Raw genomic sequence first — 23,514 nt, forward strand, 5'->3', positions numbered from 1 at the left:
GGTAGTCATGATAGTGTCATATTGTGTATGAAGAGATATATCAATCTATGGAACACAAAAGAAAGTTCAGAAATAGCCCCACACACACATGCCTGTAGTCCCAGCTACTCAGGAGGCTGAGGCAGGAGAATTGCTTGAACCCGGGAGGCAGAGGTTGCAGTGAGCCAAGATCATGCCACTGCACTCCAGCCTGATGACAGCACAAGACTCTGTCTCAAAAGAAAAAAAAAAAAGCCCCACATAAATATGGCCAATCGATTCTTTGCAAAAATGTCAAGGTAATTCATGAGAGAAAAAGTCCTTTCAACAAATTGTGCTATAATGGTTGAATACACATATGCAAAAATGACTTTCACCATGGCCTCACATCATACACAAAATTAATTTGGATTGGGTCATAGACATAAATGTAAAACTAAAAGTATGGTGCCTCTAGAAAAAAATGAATGAGAAAATCTTTGTTGCCTTGGGATAGGCAAAGCCACTGTTAAAAAAAAAAAATGAAAATGCAAGCCACTGCAATTACTGAAAGAAAACATTTGCTAAATGTATATTCCATAAAGAATTTCTATTCAGAATATATAAGAGAACTCTTAGAATTCAATAAGAAGACAACCTGATAAAAATTTGGGTGATGGTTTTTAATAGATGCTTCCCCAAATAAGATATATAAAAATGATAAATATATGAAAAGATGCTCAATCTAATTAGTTACTGGGAAATTAAAACTACAGTAAGATACCATGACCCAACACTAGAATGGCAAAAATTTAAAATACAAATGCCAAGTGTTTATGTAGATGTAGAGTAACTGGGACCAAAATCCTAGGTCTCTCTCTTTCTTTCTCTCCCTCTCTCCATATATATATATATATTCACATATCCACATAAATATCTGTATTTAAATATTTATACCAGACTTATTAACAATAGCCAAAAATCATAAACAACCCAATTGTCTACTGATGACTAAATAAGCTTTACCATAAGCATTCAGTGGTATGCTCTAACAATAAAAAAATAACAAACCGTTGATATACATAATGACATAAATAAACCTCAGGAGAGTCAAGCTAAGTGAAGGAAGACAGACATAAAATACTATATACTGTACAATCTCATTTATATAAAATTCTAGAATAGGCAAGAGTATAGTAACAGAAAACAGATTGATTTTTGCCAAGGGCCAGAGGAGGTGGTGGGTGGGGAGATTCACTGCAGTGGAACCTGATGGAAATCTTAAAGTGACAAAAAAAAGTTGCATTTCTTGATTGTGGTGGTAGTTAATGAATTTTATTGTATGAAAGTTATACCTCAAATAAACATAATTTTAAAGATACTGTGAATAATAGTATAAAAATCCAAACTCCATAGAAATAAATTTTTAAAAGGAATAAGGCGTTTATGAAATTAAAAAAAACATTTCTGTAAGACATCAAAGATAATCTAAAAATAATAACTATACTTTGTTCATGAATTAGAAGACTCAATGCTTTAAAAATATCAGTTCTATTCAAAGTGATCTATATATTCAATATAATTTGAGTTAAAAATCCTAATTTTTTGTTCTATATCAACAAAATGACTTTAAAATTTATATGGAAGTTCAAAAACTAGAATAATCAAGAGACATTTATAAAAAGAAATATATATTAATTTATGAATATAAATATATATATTCATATATATAATGAGCTTTTCAATAAATGGTATAGGGACAATTGTTTCATACCCACCCTGCGTTGTATAAACAAATCCATTCCAACTATACAGCCATAAAAAAGAATGAGATCATGTTCTTTGCAGAGATATGGATGAAGCTGGAGGCCATTATCCTTAGCAAACTAACACAGAAAACCAAATGCCACATGTTCTCACTCATGAGTGGGAGCTAAATGATGAGAACACATGGACGCATACAGGGGAACACACACACTGGAGCCTTTTGGAGGAAGGAGGGTGGGAAGAGAGAGAGGATCAAGAAAATCAGCTAATGGGTACTAGGGTTAATACTTGGGTAATAAAATAATCTGCACAACACAGACCCCCATGACACAAGTTTACCCATGTAACAAACTTAAACTTGTACCCCTTAACTTAAAAGTTAAAAAAAATCCATTCCAAGTGGAGAAAAATGAATGACCTATAACTACACAAATGTATTATGAAAAACATAACTTTGAGTGAAAGAATAGTTACAAGGCAAATGTATAATTGGATTGTATTTATATAAAATGCAAAATCTGGCAAAACTAAGTAATGTACTACTTAGGGATACATAGACAGGTATAAAACCTCCAAAGGGGCGAGGCGCGGTGGCTCACACCTGTAATCCCAGCACTTTGGGAGGCCGAGGCGGGCGGATCACGAGGTCAGGAGATCGAGGCCATCCTGGCTAACACAGTGAAACCCCGTCTCTACTAAAAATACAAAAAAATTAGCCAGGCGTGGTGGCGGGCGCCTGTCGTCCCAGCTACTAGGGAGACTGAGGCAGGAGAATGGCGTGAACCCAGGAGGCGGAGCTTGCAGCGAGCCGAGATGCGAGGTGGCGCCACTGCACTCCAGCCTGGGCGACAGAGCGAGACTCCGTCTCAAAAAAAAAAAAACAAACAAAAAACCTCCAAACGAAGCATGGAAATGATCAATGTATGATTCACGATATTTATGGGTTACTGCTCAGTGAGGGAAGAGTGTTGCCATCACTATGTGGTATGTAAAAGGCTCTGAAGAATAGTTATACTATCTCTTGCTCTTAATGTTCTGTACACAGGTGTTCATTTGTTGCCCATTAACATGTGCATGTTCATCTGCATCAAATCTTTTTATGTATATTTTTCTAAATTAAAAAATTGCAGATTCCAAGGACCAAAAACTAGACACTTCTATTCAATGTCTTAGTCTGGCACCAAGAAATCTACATTTTTATCAAGTTCCTACAGTAATTTTAATAATAGTAGTCTGAGGGTCACATTTTGAGTATCCGTATTATTTCCATAGTTTGAATATTTTACTCTTATAACTTAGCACTTCAGAAAGAGCTACAATGTGACTAAAGGAGGCAGTTTATAATAAACATACAACCATTCTAATTCCAGAAATTATCACTTTACTATACAAAAGAACCTAAACATTTACAAAATAAAATAAAAAGAAGTTGCATTTTTAGGCCACATTGGGAAAGTTGCACAGGAGTCTGACGAACAAACTTCGTGAAACATCTCCGTACCATGCCAGTACTATACAGAGAAACCCAGTCAACCATTATACCATAGGTTGAGGTATTTAGTACCTGAAAGCCAACCCAGTGCTCTCTTTGCTTATTATTTGTCTACAAAAATATAAAACCCGGCATCTTTACAAAACCTGAAATTATTGTCAATAAACTATATAGGAATAAAATTTTGTTAAAGGGAATAAAATAGAAGAAAGATGACAAAGGTTAGCTGTCAGCAAATATTAATGTGAAATTTTCCTAACATGCATTAAATTATAACAGTCCAAGCAACACTAGTTATTTTAACAATCTAAATATAGAGTGTTGCTATTTTAAGCAATCTTGCTACGGCATAATTTTATTTTACATATGTACAAATTATGTTATTGTATATACAGATCAAGGAACTCCTCCAGTTCTCTCATCTTGATGGCAGTTACTGTTTTTCAGGCAGCAAGTTTTACTTTGACTTCTTGCTCACAGCAAGGGACATAGATGGGCATTTCTTTCCAAGTTCAATACATTCAGGGAAGTCTGCCTCTCAGCTCATTGTTTTTCTCATGGAATGATGAGCAGTATCAAGGATTTGCACAGATAAATAGTGTCTCCAGTTGAACATATCAAGCATTAGCTACACTTTTGATTTCTGTGCTTCTACAAGACTATATGACCCCTTCATGTTGGCTTTTCTTGCAAAGTAAATTATCATTCCAATGGCAGGTATTATTAAGGAGGATGCAAAATAGAGCACGAGAAGCTCAGGAGAAAAATAGTCTTTGCTGTTTTCTCTTCCTGGAAAATAACGAAATGGATGCAATTAATATCTAGTACAAAAAGATAGCATTTAATAACAACAGTTACATGTTTATTATAACAGTACAACTAGTTCTCCAAAGAGAAGGGAATCAAAGCAGTGATAAGGACCATCAGGACCCAAGATGCATGTTTGTCTGAATTATCCAAATAATCAGTTGGTGGTTGCTATGGTCATGATGGATCTAAAGATGATAGTTGTTGGCTTCCACAAACTTGGATTCAAATAGATTCAGGTTCAGTTGTAAAATGGCAGGGAGGGTACAAGTTTTTAACAAGAACAGGAATTGGAGAGAGGCAAGAACAGGAATTGGAGAGAGGCACTTGCTTGGGGAAATAAAAATATCTACTAAAGAACTGGGACTCTGATGACCATGAATTGAAATGACTAACCAGTTCTCTAAGAAAATCCTTATAATATTCAGAGTGTGACCATTATAGCTAAATGCCACAAATAAGATCGTGAGAGAAAAAAAAATCTTGCCAATGGCTTTCTCAGAGATATATAGAAATTTCTATGTTTTTTATGTCAGAAATAGGGCATATTAATATGTTTTTCCTCTTCAGCATTTATATCATCTTTTGATAAACTGGAGTTCTTTGGACAGTATTATGTTACAGCTTAAATGTTTCTTAGAGGCATTCTCTGATCTATATCTCCCTCATTCTAAATTAAGAACCTCAATATATTCTCAAAACCCACTCGTTTTCCCTTCAAAACCCTTATTACAGCTTTTAATTAAACATTTATCCATGTAATTACTTATTAAGTTTAGTTTCCTCCCCTAAGCTAAAAATTACATCAAGACATGTATATCTATTTTCTTCTTAGTCCATCACTGAACAGCCAGCACCTGACTCACTGCTTGGCCTAGTTGGCACCAAAAAAATATTTTTTAAACACTAATAACATTTTTTTCTCTCTACATTTTGCTTTTGCCACTTAGTTGTAAATGGAGTACAGTAGGTAACAGCATACAAAAACTTTAAAATTAGTATTCTTTCTAATCTGCTAAAAAAATCATCTGACAGCTGCTATACTGCTTAACATCTTAACTTTATAAGAGCAGCTGAAGAAGATAGTGTGTCATTTACTGAAGACTCACTTCTGTTTATACTTTGCACAGCATCATGTGACCACACAAGTATTAAGTTTCACCAAGTGGCATATACATTGTCTCAGTCCTGGCAGAAACTAGAGATCTGACTTTGGTGATTACTACATTCTTTCCAGAGCTTTCTAATCACTGGAGGTCAACCAAGTAAAAAGAATCACGAGCATCAGATGATGTGAAGTCACTTTTTCAAATTATTGAAGAAAAACAGTTCACCCTAAGCATAATGATAATTGTCTCACTTTTTGACTTTCCCTTGCTAGAGCTGAGCTAGTCAAAGTATAAGGGTAATATTTGAATGGGATGTCCATCAACACGGTTATGGATAGGCATCAATATTGATGATATGCTGAGAAACAGAAATACTATTTCTATTTCTTTTCTTTCTTTCTTTTCAATGTAATATACATTATCTTTTGCCTTTCAGCCTTCCCCACAGGCATTGGCAGAAAAATACAAATTTGCTGCCAAGGTAGTTGCCAGGGCAACCTTCAAATACAATTTTCTATTTGTCATATAAACACTGAATATCTTTAAAAAATCCTGATGATTTCTATTAATGGAATACGTTCAAGCTAAGACAAAATGAAACAAATAAAAAATCCAGCCAAATGCAAAAGAAATCTAGTTCAAAATACCCAGAAAAATATCCATTTTTTGGTCTTCATTAAAATTTAGCTAGTTTAAACTATATTCAGTTTGGGGGCATGAGTTTCTAGCTGAGTGCTTAATATTCTTTGATTGTTCATTTAAATAATGAGTAAAAAGTAGCAACTGTGTAAGTGGCTAATTTGATAAAGCAATTAGAAAATAAAGCAATGTGTGTGAGACAGAGTCAAAAAGTAGAGAAGCAGGTTTGATGTGTCTTTAAAAGGTCACAATTAATTAACAAAAGAATTACAGAAATGTTAGGGGACCAATTTCCCAGGGCTAGGCTTAATTAAAGGTGGCCCAGAGGCATTAAGGATTAAAGAAAATAGGGATGAATAAATTCAACCTACTCATAACTGAGATTGCAATCTGTCCAGAATCATCCCCAACCTCATTGGAAGCACTGATTACATATACCCCTGAATCATTTTGAGTGACATGATACAAAGTAAATGTTCCCTTCTTTGAACACGTAGTAACTTCATTGGCTAGATCAATTCTTTTCAGGATAATCACTGCAGGTGGATGACTAGAAGTTTCATATATAATCGTGATGTTTTCCCCTTCTTTAACATTTCTAGATGGATGTATAGCTATATAGCTATTCTCATGTTTTGAGGAGGTACTGTGAAGATGGAAAACATACATATGGTAAGGCTTGCCATTTTGAGAAATTTGGGTAGACGAACAAAAATTTTACCTGTTTTTGATGTAGATTCAAATTTTCTCTGCATTGACAAGTGATTGCTCACTCCAATAGCCAAGTGCCAGACCTCTTAAGACTTGGCATTTGTTTGCAGTCCTGTTTGCACTCCACCGCCAAGTATGGCCTCCATTACACAATAGCAGCTAATTGGTGTGCAAGGGGTGCGATACTGATCAGCCAAGGCTGATGTATTTTGCTTACACCAATAAGATCAGCAGATCCTACCAACTGTGCATTCACAAGAGGGCTTAGGAGATTAAGGGGCCCCTGAAGTTTCTCCAATGAGGATACTGCTCCTCTCTTTCTCTGTCCACCAGAATAGAGTAGGATGGCAAGTGGGTTGGAATTTTAATGAGGCTTTTCGATAGTCTAGAGATTTTTTTATGTTGTTCAGGATCAAGTTTACTATTCCCAATTATTATCCTGAAAAGAGCCAATCCAGAAAATTGCAGTTACTCCATGTTCAGAAAATAGTGTTTCCTTCTGGTAGAAAGGAAGAGGGTCTGGATAGAACCCTTCTTTTTCAATGTGCCAATCCTACTTCTTTAGTTTCCTTATAACCTCCTGGGAAAAGGTTTGAAAATATGGTTAAACATTTAGCAACTGCAAGACCTCAGAGACAAATGATAAATTGTAAACTGAAAAAAGAAGCAGGAATTCCTCAGTCACGAATGATTAATGTCAACTTCCTGGCTAAACTTTATAGGATAAAGCAGCTGTGCTTGATTTTTCCAAGAATCCTTAAGAAATAAACCACAGCTCCATTTTGCCAACTCATTCATCAAATATTGGAAACTCTTAGTAATCCTTGGAACCTCTGAACTATTACCAAGAAAACAAAAACAAAAACTCAAAACAAACTCACCTTGAACATCAAGTGTTAAACTTCTTAATTGTGAGCCAACTTTGTTTTTAGATTCACATTCATATACTCCCGCATCCTTCAACTGGGCCTTTCGGATGGTATAGGCGCCATCTATAGATTTTAGTACTGTGTCTCCTGTCTCCGCTTTTTTCTTCAGGATTATCCATGTTTCTGGAACATTTCCACATGTACAAGAGATGATGACAGTGTCTCCTTCTTTGACACTCTCAGAAGGAAAAGCTGTAAGTTTTATGTCCTTTGGAGTAACTGTAAAGAGAATTTAAAAGGCATCTCTGATTGAGTGAAATATAAACCAATTCCATATTAATTTAGCAACATCAGCAACAGCTTCCCTGGAGCTACTTATGCTTAGTGTTTGCATTAAATGTTAAGAAGGGCAAGTAAAGAAGTCAAGCATTGCTGGATTGTTGGAAATGATCATGTTTTAACTAAGAGAGTACATGGCTTATGCTTCTTTCATGTTCCTTAATATAATTATTTACCCAGCCTAGCACAAAGAATAGGTGTTTGATATGGTTTGGCTCTGTGTCCCCATCCAGGTCTCAACTTGAATTGTAATCCTCACGTTTTGAGGGAGGAACCTGGTGAGAGGTGACTGGATCATGGGGGCTGTTTCCCCCATGCTGTTCTCATGATAGTGAATGAGTTTTTACAAGAACTTTTGGTTTTAAAGTGTGGCACTTCCTCACTCTCTCTTGCCTGCCGCCATGTTAAGGTGTGCCTTGCTTCCCTTTCTCCTCTGCCATGATTGCACATTTTGTGAGGTCTTCCCAGCCATGTGGAACTGTATTAAACCTCTTTTATAAATTACCAATCTCAAGTAGTATCTTTATAGCAGTGTGAAAATTGACAAATACAGTGTTTAATAAAGAGCTATAGAATTCAGATGTGAAATAGAAACTTAATTTTTTGTAATACTGTTTTGCAAAAATTTCCTTGAAGTACAAAGGCCTTTACAGGTTTCTGAGTTTTGAGTTGGATCCTTCAATCAAGAAGTTAAGCTGTACAGACGTGGCTTTTTCACTATCCTTAACAATACTACTGCCATTTATTAAGTTCCAAGCACTGAGCTAAGTACTTGACATATAACATCTCTATTAATGCAACAACCACTGGAGGCAGGTACCATATCACCAATTTTTAATCCCTATTAAGGTCTTCTATTTTGTAAGTCGATTTGAAATTCTTTCCCCATCCAAGGTCATGACAACCATCCAAAAGGTTTTTTTGTTTGTTTGTTTGTCTGTTTTTTAAGGATGTGTATTGTCTTTCCAATATTCTTCTTCTAAAATACAAATCTTATTGAGTTGAGATAACAAGAAAGTCACTAATATCTTAGTGGGAATAATGCCAAGGGGTAATAGAGGAAATGACAACCCTGGCAAAGAAAAGAACCCTGATACCCAAAAGGGATGGGATAGAGGAAATCCACATTGATCACCTGATGATTTTGCTCTTAACTCCATATGGCTTCAACCTGCAAACTAAGAATTGTCTTGTTCTCAATCTTGGGTCTCCATCCTAAAGAGAAGGGGCCTAGATCTGTTGACTTAATCTACTTTAGTGGTTCCATGCTCTCAGGCTGATGAACCAAAGGACAGAGTCATGGCTACTCATAATCTCAGAATTTGCAAAAGACTTAAGTGCCAGCTTAGGCTTCTAAGCAAATACTACTGGCCATCTTGTGAGATTGCCACTCAGAGTTCAATTCAGCCAGATATGGTAGCTTTAATCCTACATAATCCCAAATGCAGATATTCCTCTTCCTATTCTTATTTCAATACCATAACCATTGCCTCATAAGTGTAACTGGAACTTCTGACACAGGTTCTGAAGGCTTGCATTTTACTTGAGTTTAAAAGAATCTCAGGATAAGAAACTTGTAACAATTCATGAGAAAGGACAATTTCAGGAGATTTCTCCATACATTGGAAACATCATAAACTCTTCAAAACCCTCATCACACTTTTGTAGTAAAAATTTTGTTTTCAAAGACTTTACTCATAATCAGTAACATAACCAAAAACATTACTAGCAAGGATAACTCATTACTCACACTCTGCTCACCTTGGATAATTAATTCCACTTCCTTTCCGCTTCTTCCAGCCTGGTTAATTCCTTCACATAAATAAACCCCAGAATCTTCCATTTTTGTAGAAATTAAGGTGAGAGTTGCATTCTCAGAAAGAGGCTGTAGCTCCCCGTTAGGGAGCTGCCTGCTCCACAGAATTTTCGGAGCAGGAAAGCCTTGGCTCAAGCATGTCATATTCACAGAGCTGCCTTCCTCCAGGATGGAGGAAGGGCTGACCAAGACGGTTGTATCTCTGGGGGCAACTGAAAAGGCAGAGACGCTTGTTAGCTTGACCTATTATGCCCTGAGTTCCAAAGAGTTTTAATAATGTTGCAAAACTGGGCTATGGATTCAGCAGACTCAAAGAGTTTGTAAACCTTGATAATTTACCACAAGAGGTTTTGGTCCTCATTTACTTTAGCTGATACCAAATGATAGAGTAGAACATGGACACGTCATGGTGTTTTCTAATGGAAGTAAGTTCAATATACACTTCCTTGCAACCAAAGAATGACGAGGGTCAATGATAGTGTGTACTGCCATTTATGGTAGAGTCAACATGACTGTGAATTATTTGAATCTCCTTCTGTGAAAAGATGTGGTCTATTTTTCCACCCCTTGAATCTCTAGGCTGGCCTCATGACTCACTTTGACCAATTGAATGTGGAAGAAGAAGTAACACTGTAGGACTTCCAAACCCAGGCCTTGAAGAGGCTGCTTTCATTTACACCTTCTTGAAACACTGAGCTCTGGAGAGTAAATCTAGGCTACTGTTCCTCAGGGTGACACCACATAAAGAAAGAGAGGCCAAGTCATCCCAGATATGGCTCCAGACATGTGGGTGAAGTCATCTGAGACCAGCCAGCCCTGCTAACCTTACTGAAAATGCACGAGTGAGCTCAGCTAATACCATATTGAACAGAATAACTGCCTAGCTGGTCCCTTCCTAAATTGCCTACTCAAAGCATCATAAGCCAGTAAATAGTTACTATTTTAAGTTTAGGGAGGGTGATTTGTTACAATCATCATTATTTTGAAATTTCTTTTCAGTAATGTTTTTTCTCCACAGAGGTTTTAACGATTAACCTTATGTTAACTATTGCCTGGCAAACACGATAAAGAGACAGGTATTAAACTGTAGATACCTCACATATGTACTTACCATTGACATAAAGTGTTTGCATACTCTGCCTTTGTTTGGGTTCGAATTCCATGTCATCAATATGTAACTTAGCCTGACAAACAAGAGCTTTTCCAGTATCTTCAATGGTGGGGATGAAGGTCATTTCCAAACTTTTGTTCTCTAGAGATTTCATATCCGTATCCTCCAAAAACTCTATATTCTCCAGAATAGTCTCCCCCTTAAGTAATTCAATCTCCAACCGGTCAAGGGGGTACACGCTAGGAACCTTGCAGCTTACAGTGACGGAACTCCCATTCACGAGGTCACCACTCATCTCGATTTCTGGATCTCTAGGGAATGCTGCAAATCGCAAGCAAAAACGATTTTTATTCTTGATATTCAAGGAAAAATTGAGCTAAGTTTTATTAAATGTAAAGCCCTAAAAATGACAGCTTTAAGTCACCTGGGATAGAATGACTGTCAATATATAAGTAATGACAGTATTTATAAATGACATATTTATGATATTATATATGAATAATGTTAGAAACAAAAACTACTTAGTATATCCAGTCATTGAGTAATAAATTTTCACTTATTTTTTTTTCTTCTTAATATGCAATCTTGCTGTGTGCCATGGCTTGACCTTTTCTAAGTACACATCAGTTTCCACCATCTTATTTAGTAAGTATATATTTCATGTTTTAAAATTTGCCATGTTATGTTGAATACTTATTGTAAACTAGTCCCCTAATATTCATTATCTCAGTCTTCAAAGCAGCTGCGTAAAATGAGTATTACTTATTTTACAGCCAGGAATACTGAAACATATAGAGGCTAAGAGACTTTCTTCACACATTATACCTAGTAAGTCACTGAGATGGGCTGCGAATCCATATTTCTCTGACCTCAGAGCCCAGCTTTGGTTTTACAGAGCTGTGCAGTCTCTCAGTATCAAATAAGACAAACAAGGAAGTTCTCAACTTAGTTTAAATTTTAATGACCAAATTTAGGCAGCAAGTTTTAAATATTTCTCAGATAATACTTGTAATCAAGAACTGCCTTAACTGTGTTCTTTATAATACAGTACAAATCAGTAAAATGAGACTAAGATAGCTATCAAGGGCAAGAATAATGCTTAAACATTTTTTTCCTTAACCAAAGTGTTGTTAAAGTGATACATGCTCAAATATTTCTATGTTGCAATAAGACTCCACTGCTGGTTCTCATTTCTGCTGGGAATGTGCCTATCTCAGCAGATCATGGACTCTGGGTAATATGATAATGCAAATAAAATTTATCTTTCTTTGGAGAGACCCAAATCCCTTTACAGGCATACTGTAACTCATTCTGAACAAAATCCTGAAGGGTAACACAAGTTTGGTCAGGGTTTCTGGTAGAAAATCTCTACAATATGTTCTCTTGAGTTCTACTGAATAAAACAAGGCAGAGTGACCCCCTCAAAAAAAAAAAATAACTTTATGGTCACTTTGCATATTTTGTTCTTCATTCAATATGGACTGAGGAACTCCAGCAATGTCAAGTTCATAGAGATTTGAGGTTGCAAAGAATGTTTATTAAGACAAAAGAAGAGTGAGAGAAAGTGTAGTATATGTAGGTGGCATAAATCAACATTAAGATCTAGTGCTGCTTCCTGATTCTGCTTTTCACCTGAGCCACTGCCACTGACTATCCCCATCCCCAATCTAACTTCTTATCTTTAATTTTGGCTTCCTTCTGCTTCCTATTCCCTTATTTTTTTCCCATCCTGCAGACAGCTCTTCCAATGTGCCTTTAAAACAGTGCCTTAAAACAGTTTAAAACTACTCATTCCCAACTGGAGTAGCTGAACAGTAGTCACCTCCACCCAGTCCTCTGAATGGGCACTGACCCCAATGCGCTCACCTCCAGCATGGAGTGTGTTCAAGTGCATGATGAGAGAGTATTGACAAGGCATAAACCAAGGATTGTGGGTGCTGTGTACATATGTAATATATACTTAAGATTTAGGCTAATTATGTTGCATCAAACCATTCTGATTCAGATTTAGGAACAAAATTCACAAGGCTAAATTCCTTTTCTAAACATAAGGATTTCATTGCACTTCACAGACTTGCATTCTTTTTCTTCCAATAGAACTGAAAAAAAAACCAATAAACAATTCTGAAAACCACTTACAGTAGAGCTCCACCTGGATTCCCTTTTCCAGTTTCTTATGTCCACAAGTCACTGTGCACAGATAAGAGTGTTCGTTCTCAAAACTCACAGGGCTCAGGGTCAGCGTGGAATTGGTCCCCTCACTCCTCACCTTCCCGCTCAGAGGGCTGTCTATCTGGGTTCTCCAGGAGAAAGATGGGGATTCACAGCCCATGACACTACATGTCAACATGACTGAGTCTCCAATCTGAGCAGCAATCCGGGGTCCAGGGGAGATCTCAACAGTAAATGGTTTCTCTGGGACACAGGTGGAAAACAAGATGAAAAGAACATAAGATTCTTTTCTTCTTTCATCACATTCTGACATATGATCTTTATTTTTCCTGATCTCCTTTCAGCTAATATCCATGCCAAGAAGAAATTACTCTTTTCCACCTTGGGACCATCAGAAATGAGACCACATCTTTTAAGAATGAAACCACGATAGTTTGTTGATTCATTCATTTAACAAATTGAATAGATAAAAATTTGTCAAGAGAGGTTGCTATCTCTTCACAGCAATAATAGAGTATCTGCTCAAATGTAGTTTATCAAATCACTGTAAGAGTGGACAATCACTCACATAATTTAAGTGGTTCTTGTGTGTCAAGCACTATCTAAATTACCATGTATATATATATATATATATATATATATATATATATATATATATATATTCTCATTTAATCCTCACAACAATTTCGTACACTAGTACTATTCTTTCCTCTTTGCCTTCTCTTTCTGCTTCTACTCTTTCTCTTCCTCCTTTTCCCCCTCCTTTTTCTTCTTGAGGAAATTTAGGCTCAGAAATGCTAAATAACTTTGCCCAGTTTGCAAGCAGCAAAATTAGGACTTGATGCCAGGTGGGTCTGATTCAAGATCCCAGCTTTTCAGTTGCTACAACAACTAAATCAAGTCATCCTCATATGGCGATAAAATGGTCTAAAAGAGGTACTGGAAAAAGCTACAAAAAAATGTCTTCTAATTAGATACAATGCCCACAGTGGACAAGCATTTAGAGCTTCTGTTCCAATAATACAGTTATACCACTGAAAGTCACATAGCATCATCCTGAAATCAAAGTCAAAATCTAAGCATTAAAATGATACATAAGTCACCTCCAAAATTTGCCTGATGCAATATAAAAATATTTTACAATTAATTCAGGGTCTGAAAGCCGAGATGTGAGGGCAAACTCCTAAGATTCAAATATCCAGGAATGCTCTTTGGCCATCAGCGCTATCCCGGCTGGGTGCATGGGCTTCTTTTGGATGACTGCTATTTAGGGAGAAAGGGAACACCACATCTTGGCTCTGTTTCCCTGAAGAAACTGGGAGTGTTTGGGCAACTTTTAAAGCAACAGATGAGACCCCCCATAAAAATCACTGAAATCTTACTTGTAAATTACAGGCTTAAGGTAAAAGAAAGAAATCTCAATATATAAATAATCCAAACATATTATATTTTGCATGGTTCTCATCTGTGCCATAAGTTATTTTTCTCAATAGGTTTGTCTAATTGTGACATCTTAGTATTTTCTGAAGAAGATTCTCCTCAATAAACTGATATGCTATTAGATTTTGAAAGAGAGCTCATTCACAAAAACGACCAGAGCTTCTGAATTTCTTATATGCTAGTGTGAGAATGAGGAACTTTAAAAAACAGATCCACTGCCTGTCTGTGAACATTTCTCAAGTCATTCTTTACAGTGGCCACATGTATTGCCATGTGAACTGGGAACCATTGGAGGAGTAACTCTTTTAGGTAGCTGAAGGTTTCTCTGAAAGTACTTTCAGTACTTTAGGCCAGTAGTATCCCATGTGATGCAAAGTGCAAAACAACTCTCCCCAGCCCCAAAATACATGTCCTTTGTACATTTAAATAGGATACAGTTTATTATGGAGTGGCATTATTCCAGGGTGAATGATTAGCTTTACACACTTTTAGTAGTATAACATCTTTCCTGGTCACTTGAGAATGCTAACCTAACATCCAACCGAGATAATCTACTTATGGTGAGTTTGATTTTTATTTTAATCATCCAAGTTTAAATACCATGTTTTCACAATTTAAAAATTTGTGTTGAGCTGGGTGTAGTAGCACGTGCCTATAATCCCAGCTACTCAGGCAGCTAGGGTGGGAGGATCACTCGAGCCTAGGAGTTTGACTTCAGTGTGGGCAACATAGCAAGATCTCATTTCCTAAAACAAACAAACAAAAGACTATGCTGCCCATGTTTATAATCTATTCATTAATTCAGCAAACATTTACTGAACATTTATTATGTGTTAGGTACTGCTAAGAATCCAAACATTCACACACACACACACACACACACACACACACACAGAGAGAGAGAATTCCTAATTTTAAGGAGTTTACAGATTTTTTAAAAATTAAATAGAAACAGGAGGTCTCACTATGTTGCCGAGGCTGGTCTTGTACTCCTGGCCTCAAGCAATCCTTCCACCTAAGCCTCCCAAAGTGCTGGGATTATAGGCTTGAGCCATTGTGCCCGGAGCAGGAATTTACAGTTTAGTGGAAAGACACATTTAAAAAGATATATTATTTTGGCTCTTACTAAGGAATATGTGAGTTACCTATTTATATGCCTGTCCTTCCTTCCTAGTTTGTATGCTCCCCTAGGGCAGTTGTCATATCTTTTTCATATCTGTACCCCCAGTACCAAGTACAATTCTTGGATTCTTGGACAAGGGCTCTTAATATTTGTTGAACTGAACAGAATAGCATACATGACTATAAGGAGTGTTGAGTGTACACGAAGGAAAGAATATGTAGTTTGGTCTGACACAGTCTGGAACTGGGAGGCTGACATGAGCTTCGTATTGGAGAATGGCTAAGATTTTGCCAGATGAAGGAAGGAGAAAGGCCATTTCAGGCAGAAGGAACAGCATAAGCAGAGGCACTGAGTCATCAACAGATCTGCAAAGGTAGTTTCTGACCAGATCATAAAGAGTTCTGTGTGACAGTTTTAAGAAATGTGATGGAAGTTATAGAAAATGAGCACCTTTTTGTTTAAGGTAATAAACCCTGGGAGCAGTGCATAAGATTGATTATATTAGGGACAGAATGTTAGCAGGGAGACTATTTAAAGATAATTAGCCATAAAATATGTGAAATATTATTCAGCCTTAAAAAACAAAAGAGGAAATTCTGTCATTTGCAACAAAAGGGATGAACCCAGAGGACACTATGCTAAGTGAAACAAGCCAGGCACAGAGAAGCCAGTACCTCCTGATCTCACTTACATGTGGGATCTACTTCTAAAGTCATAGAAGTAGAGAGTAGAATGGTGGTTACCAGAGGCTGGGGCGAGGAGTGGAAGGGAACAAGGAGATGTTGGTCAATGGGTACAAAGGTTCAGTTAGACAGGAGAGTAAGTTGTTTAGATCTATTGTACATCATGATGACTATAGTTAATGATAATATATTGTATATTTAAAAATAGCTAAGAAAGTGAATTTCAAATGTATCACCACAAAAGAGCAAGTGAGGCAATGGATTTGTTGACTTGACTTAATCATTCTACATTGTATACCTATACCAAACATCACATTGTAATCTATAAATGTATACAATCATGATTTATCAATTAAAAATATTTTAAAAAAGAAATAATAAAGACAATTAGCTATAAAATTAAAAAGGCAAAGGGGTTTTCATTAAAATGAACCTGCATTAAAATCATAGTAAATGCAACTAAAGAGCTATTTAGCCCCAGGAAAAGTATGAACTATGCTGAGCCTGGGTTTTTAATAGTGTTGTGGTAAAGATTAATGAGATAAAATATATAAAGCAGAATATAGAATTCCTGGGAAATATTAGGTGTACAATCAATAGGTGGTGACATTATTAATCTCTGGGAGATTCCACTCTCTCATCTGTAAAATGAATACAAAATACTTACTTTTTAGTTATTTCTTGAGGATGGCATATGGAAAGTGCCAGAAACCTATCTGGTGTTTAGCAAATGCTGTTATGTAAGAATATCTTGCAGGAGCTCAAGTGAGAGATGATAAACTAAGGCAATGGCAAGTGGGGTGAAGAAGAGGTCATATTCCAGGGAGCATTTTGAGGTAGAACTGACAGGATTTAACAGCATGGAATTGGAACATGAATTTGGGAGCAATCAACATATTGTAGTCCAATTCTTGGGAGTCTAGCGTGAGAACAGAAGAGGACCCAGGGGTGTAAACTTGAAAATACCAATATCCAAGGGGAAGGAGGAAGAGAGAAAGTGCAGGAATGAAGCAGAGAAAAAGTGATATGAGATGAAAAAGAATCAGAAAAGCAGAGCCATGGAAACTCTGGGAGGGAGGACTTCCACAGAGTACTAGTAAGATAAACATATATTTGTGCTAAAGGATATGGCAATCAGATAGGTCATCAGTGAAACTAAGGGAAGCAATTTCAGCATTGAAGCTGTGTTGACTATTGCTCAAATCCCACTGACAGCACCTTTATCATTCCTTTTTCACATTCTACTCACCTTGAACAATTAATTCCACCTCTTTTCTGTTTTTCCCAATCAAATTAACTCCTTCACACACATAAATTCCAGAATCTTCCATCCTCATAGCAATTAAGGTGAGAGTTGCATTTCCAGAAAGGTGCTGTAGATTCCCATTATCTAATTTCTTACTCCAGAAAATCTCTGGAGCTGGTAGACCCTCACTGGAACAGGTCATGGTCACAGAGCCACCTTCTTGCAGCTTTGTGGATGGATTCACAGAAATAACTGTATCCTTGGGTGATACTGAAAAGGCAAAAATAATATTAGCAATTGCTAAGCATCATCCCAGTGCAACAGAGGTAATGTATTTCTCTTAGTATTTATGTGCTTCCACCAATTTGATGAAATTACTCTGCCAAATTAGTATAAAGAACTGCTGAATCATTCAAAATAGTCTATCCAGTTTCTGACTAAACTGATCAAGTTTAGTTGATGTTTCATATTTTTCAGATGGTTATAGATACTCAGAAATTCAGAAGAACCATGTGGCTTAACCTCCCACTTAAGGGTAGGAGTCCCATTTAAGCATTCTTGCCAAGTGCCCATTCAAGTCAGCTTCAACATTTACTGAGAGAATCAACCCACTGCTTTCCAAAAGAGTCAATTTGATTTTTGGACAGCTCTACATATTAGCACATTTCTCCCCATTGAGCTGAAATCTTCTCTCTATACTATTTTAAACATATTGGCCATAATTCAGCCCTGTGCTGTTACAGAATAAGGTAAATCACTCTTTCATATAACTGTCTTTCAAATGCTTAATTAGATGTCTTTTCCAGCCAGGTTTTGTATTCTCTTCAGAAAAATATCCTCTATCTTGACTATTCTTCTCAAAATATTGTTAAAAGCCTTCCCAGCTCATTCTCTTTCAGCTAAACATGCCGTAGTTGGCAATACTCCCTTTAAATGTGGTACCCAGTGCAGAACATAGCATTTTAGTCCAGAACAGAGCACAGTGAGCCCACTCCTACACAACGCTGGGACTACAAGACTCCCACAAATCCCCTGGCAGTATCAGGGAGACTGAAGGCAATCAAACCCCGTCATTTTTCCCCTGTCCAGTGCACATATGTATGTATGTGCATATGCATACACACACACACATACACACACAGAGAGAATAAGTGATCACCTTGTCAAGTTTCTGTACCTGTGCAACTAATAGTTCAAGGCATACTATAAGAGTTTACAAAACAATATTAAAATGTTTTATCATTTGAGCCTATTTCCCACTACCCAATCAGGTGGTATTACTATTCCCCTTTTATACACTGGGAAATAGAGAAATTAAGTAACCCAAACTCACACAGTTAATAGAGCCAGAAATTAAGCTCAAGCCTTCTCAGTCCAAATCCAGTGTTCTTTTCACTGAATTATACTATTGGCAAACATTATGTTCTGAATGAATACAAATGGAATACAAACTATGTACAAGGGTTTTTTGGTTTTTTTGTTTGTTTGTTTGTTTTTTTACTTTTCTGCTAAGTTTATTGCTATACACAACCAAGGTGGGATTCCCACAAAGACTGGAACACATCACACAAGTACTTACTGTAGACTTGCAATTCTTTTACAGCCCGCCTTTCTGTGGGCACAGAATCCATTTCATCAATGTGTAATTTAGCTCGGCAAACAAGAAGTTTTCTAATATCCTCAATGACAGGAGTAAAGGTTACTTCCAAACTCTTCGTTTCCAGGGACTTCCTGTCTGCATCCTCCAGAAATTCCTGACTCTTCATGAGATGATCTCCTTTCAGTAAGTCTATCTCCAGCCTGTCAAATGGGTATACATCAGCAACCGAACACTTGACTGTGATCGGCTTCCCAGCCTCCAGAGGGCCACTCAAATGAATCTCTGGATCCTTAGGAAAAGCTGAAAACGCCAAACAAATACATGGATGGGCTTTTTGCTAATGTGATATAAGGTCTCTTACCGCTTTAACACAATGCAAATCAAGTCTAGCGTTTTTGTTAATATAGTCTTAATACGACAGAATTGTTTAAATAGCCTTTCATGATTTGGGGTGAGTTCAAGGCACAAGAATTGGAAGCAAACATTTTTTACAACATTATTCAATTCTGATCCTGTATATATTAAGAGTTGCATGTTATTACAGTAAAAGAAAGAAGAAAAAATAATGTTTATATTGAACCTTACATGTGGCTGTCACTGTGCTATAGATTTAACATGAATGATTTCATTTTATCCTCACAATAACTCTAGGAGATAGAGATCACATTTCACAGAAAAGAAGACTTGGACTTAGTACATTTACATAACTTGTCTAAGGTCACACACCTAGTAAATGGTAAAGCTGGGATTTAAACTCAGGATTTCCATTACTCTGTTTGCTACTACAGATTTACATTATGTTACATCACATTTTCTTATTATAGTCAGGGCAGATATATTTCCATTTTACAGATAATGACTGTAAGGCTTGGAATGTCATTGCAAAGAATAGTTATTGTCAAGATATTCTAAGAAATGAAAAGACCAACTTTAAGTAATTAGCTTCTGAAAATGGTGCCTCTGACAGGAATTCATCCACCAGAAAGATACATTTGTGCAATCTTTATGTTCTGGAACACATATTTGCCTCCTGAAATGCCTAACTCACTATCCCAACAAGTGTTCCATTGAAGCTTCTAGTACAAGGAAATACACTACTTCACGTGGCCATTGCCTCCTTTGCAAGAGTTACCTTTTTCATTATGCATTATCATGAAGTAACATATTGGTGGATTCAAAACTGTGTAGCAAAAAGAATACAAAGGTCTCAACTCTAACCACTATTATAATCAAATGTGGAAAGGAGACAGAACTGTTATACATAATGAGAAACAGACACTCTTGGAGAAAAACCTCAGGCAAGATAATTAAAACCAGAAGCGTCTTCATTTCTCTTTCTTAAATCTTCAACTATTTGGTACTAGTGGGCAAAAGAGAAAGGAGCTGGAAATTCTTTGCTATGTGAAGAAACATGGTATTTTTCATTTTTCCGGCAATAATTTCTGTCCCTCATATTCTGTAAGAAATGTTCCTCTAATTCACGCAGTTCGATGTCAGGTAACATAAGAACTTGCTACTTTTCCCTGTATTTACATAAGGGAAGCTTTCAAGGAGCTCGGGAGGCTGCACAGACATAAACTATGCACATACAACCAGCATAATTGAAAGCAGCCGGCCAAGCACAGTTTCTTGGGAAGCTTGAGCAACACATGCGGCTTGTTGCAGAATCAATTAAGGTTACTGGGAAAAGTTGAGCTCCGGTACAATAGAACGGAACCAAAGTAATTATAATCAAATGAGGTCTTCATGAAGACATGACCATAAATGGGTTCAGTTTTTTAGAAAGAGAGGCCATCAGTAACAAAAGGCAAATGATTTATGTCTGGTTAGTTTTTTACTCCTCTTGCTAACTTTGTTTGCTGAATGGAGAATGGAGTGGGATGCATTTTGGCAGGCTGGTAAACTAAGGACATCCACTCACTTTCATGAGGCAAATCTAGTTCATTATATAAATATCTTTGAGGTTGAGCAGTTGAGCACCAAGGCTTCATGGCACCAAAAAAACCAAAAAAAAATCTTAAATGTGTCAACACCAAAGTCAAATGATTGAAACGTTTCCAGATATTAACAATTATGTCTAAGGAGAACACTTTTATACTAATACATATTACTAACTATAGATCTACTTAATGTTTAAACTAATTTTAAGCATCAAATTGCATAAGAATAAATGAATAGAAAATCCCTGAAGGATGGAATTCATAAATCAATCAGACACATAATCAAGTAAACATGTAAGGATGTAATCAAATGGAAATATTTTTTAATAAAACAAAAAGAACCTTAGAAATGATCATTTTACAGCTAAGGAAACCAGAGCCCAGAGAGGTTGAGTCTTATACATGGTCACTGTGTTTGTGGCAGAGGTAGAAATAGAAGCCAAGATTTGGATTCCTGCTCTCTCTCATGTTGGCCTTAGCTGTCCCTAGCTTTCCTGATGTTGTATGTTCTTTAGCCAAGAATCTGTACATGAATATCCATTTTAAAACTTTTTTTAAAATATCATTTTTAAAAAGTGATTTTAAAGTAAAATTGAGAGAAAAACAAAGATTTTCTAAAGCACTCACAGTAGATCTCCACCTGGATTCCTTTTTCCAGTTTCCTAGATTCACAAGTTGCTGTGCACAGGTAAGAGTGTTCGTTCCCAAAACTAACAGGATTCATTGTCAGCGTAGATGTGGTCCCCTCATTCGTCACCTTCCCATTCAGTGGACTATCTATCTGGGTTCTCCAAGAGAAAAATGGGGACTCACAGCCTGTGGTGCTGCAAGTCAGTGAGACGGAGTCACCAATCTGAGCAAGATATCTAGATTCTGGGGTGGTCTCGATTTTAAAAGCTTGAGCTGCAAAAGCAAAAAAAGACAGAAGCAAATTTACCACTAGTTTGTCTAGTATTCTCCTCCTTCTTCTCTGTATAATGTCTAAAATATGATCAGACTGATCTCTTTCCTAAGCTGCTTCAAACTAACTGCAAGGTAGCCAAAAAGCACCGAAGTCACTGCCAAAAAAGTTTATGGAATCATCTTCAGTAAAGAGAATTCTCAGTTCCAACCTTGATGCCCATTTATCAAAGCTGTTTTGTTATTTGCTAAGTTTGACCTCATTGTCAAGTATAGGAAACTAAAGAGACAGACCGACTAGAGACAGAATCCAAATTACTCAATTGCCTTTGGAAAAAAAGATACCAAAAACATCAATTTTCAGCTCTAACTATGACAGTACAATGGTATATAGCAAAACTCAATTGCATATTAAAAGTTAGGCTAAATTAACTTTTCCTACTGTTTAAAATCCTAGTGTCTTTACTTCACTACTATCGCAAAACTGACTGAAGCCAAAACCAGGGCTAAAATTGAATGCTAACATTTGAAACAGATGAAGGGAAATAACTTACAAGCTGCAAACATTATCCAAAGTATATTTGAGGCTCCAAGGATCACGACCATCTTCCTAGGCATTTTAAGTTGCTGTTGTGATGAGAAAATAGTGGTTCCAAAACCCTTATTTGTGTCCCACCTGTGTGTGCCTGGGAGGGTATTCAGCTCCTGAAGCCAGTGAGGCCCGATGCCGATGCAGCGGAGTGAAATAGAAAGTCTGTGCTTTATAAAGGGTCTTGTTGCAGAGGCGGAGGGAAATCCCTTCAAGGGGAAACCCAGGGCAGAGCCAGGGAAAAAAGTTTAACAGACACCCAGCCAAGTTCCACTATTAACCCCTTCAGTTGCTCTCACTGCTGAAGCTCCTCTCTCTGTCCTGGCAAAAGATGACACTTCCAAGACTATAAAATACAGGCTTTTCCTCATCTTGGACTCCAAAAGGCTATCTTTACTGGAAAGATAAAGGACAATGGTGATTGCAGAATGAAGCTTTCTGAATCCAATGTGGGTTAAGGGGGTGGGGAGACAAAAAATGGAGACAGAGTAGTAAATTCTACTCTGGTTTTTGAACTGGATAAATAACGACTATGCCATGTGAATTGATTTTCTCCATCAAGGAAATATGTTTGCAATTCTAAAAGAGATTAATTTTTTTCTCTTACAAGAGAAAGGAAAAAGTTATTTCTTTTGATGAGTCATTTTTTAAAAAAGAGACACCATAACTTCTTAGTTTTATATTTATTCATAAAAATAGTTCTTTTAGCAACAAACATCAACTTTTTGAAACTATTTTCTTGAGTAGAAAGTAAAGGACTGTAACTGAAATTGCTGCCAAAACAAGGGAAATAATTTTTTTTTGTTTTAGAAAAGTTACCAATAATTTGGTTAAATTGCTGGATAATTGGAATTTTTTTGCATACTTAAATGCAAGTGTATGGAATCCATCTGAAGCGGCAAATCTCTTGGGCTGTGAGATTTAACCTCAAACCCAGTTAAAAAATTAAAAATAATAGGTTTTCATTATAGGGAAGGGGACAATAACCAACTTTATGTTCCTTTTCCCCCCAGTGAAGTGCCTTTTTAAAAAAATCCCAATTAACTAACTGGCTTAGCCTTGCACACACATAGCCCAAGGCCTTGCAAAATGCTTGCCCATCAAAAAGAAACCGGAATAGCCACTTCCTTTTATTAAACACGTGCAGGTCTATCTCCCCCATTGGATCATCAGTTCCTCTCATGGTCAGGACCAGTTCTTGTT

At 36.7% G+C, this 23,514-nt stretch overlaps 1 protein-coding gene across 1 annotated transcript; it reads right to left on the minus strand.

Annotated features, from left to right (window-relative positions):
• Nucleotides 1-3,083: 3,083 nt before the first annotated feature.
• VCAM1 (vascular cell adhesion molecule 1) lies at nucleotides 3,084-22,869 on the minus strand. The gene is made up of 9 exons (XM_004026199.4): nucleotides 22,277-22,869; nucleotides 21,450-21,725; nucleotides 18,862-19,182; nucleotides 17,286-17,552; nucleotides 12,758-13,033; nucleotides 10,619-10,939; nucleotides 9,453-9,719; nucleotides 7,365-7,631; nucleotides 3,084-4,006 (listed from the first exon to the last, which is right to left on the minus strand). Exons 1-9 carry the CDS (start codon nucleotides 22,338-22,340, stop codon nucleotides 3,846-3,848), a joined length of 2,220 nt encoding a protein of 739 aa, XP_004026248.2. The 5' UTR covers nucleotides 22,341-22,869; the 3' UTR covers nucleotides 3,084-3,845.
• Nucleotides 22,870-23,514: the final 645 nt, after the last annotated feature.

Source organism: Gorilla gorilla, chromosome 1 (genome assembly GCF_029281585.2).
Source record: "Gorilla gorilla gorilla isolate KB3781 chromosome 1, NHGRI_mGorGor1-v2.1_pri, whole genome shotgun sequence".
In the NCBI taxonomy this organism is placed as follows: Eukaryota; Metazoa; Chordata; class Mammalia; order Primates; family Hominidae; genus Gorilla; species Gorilla gorilla.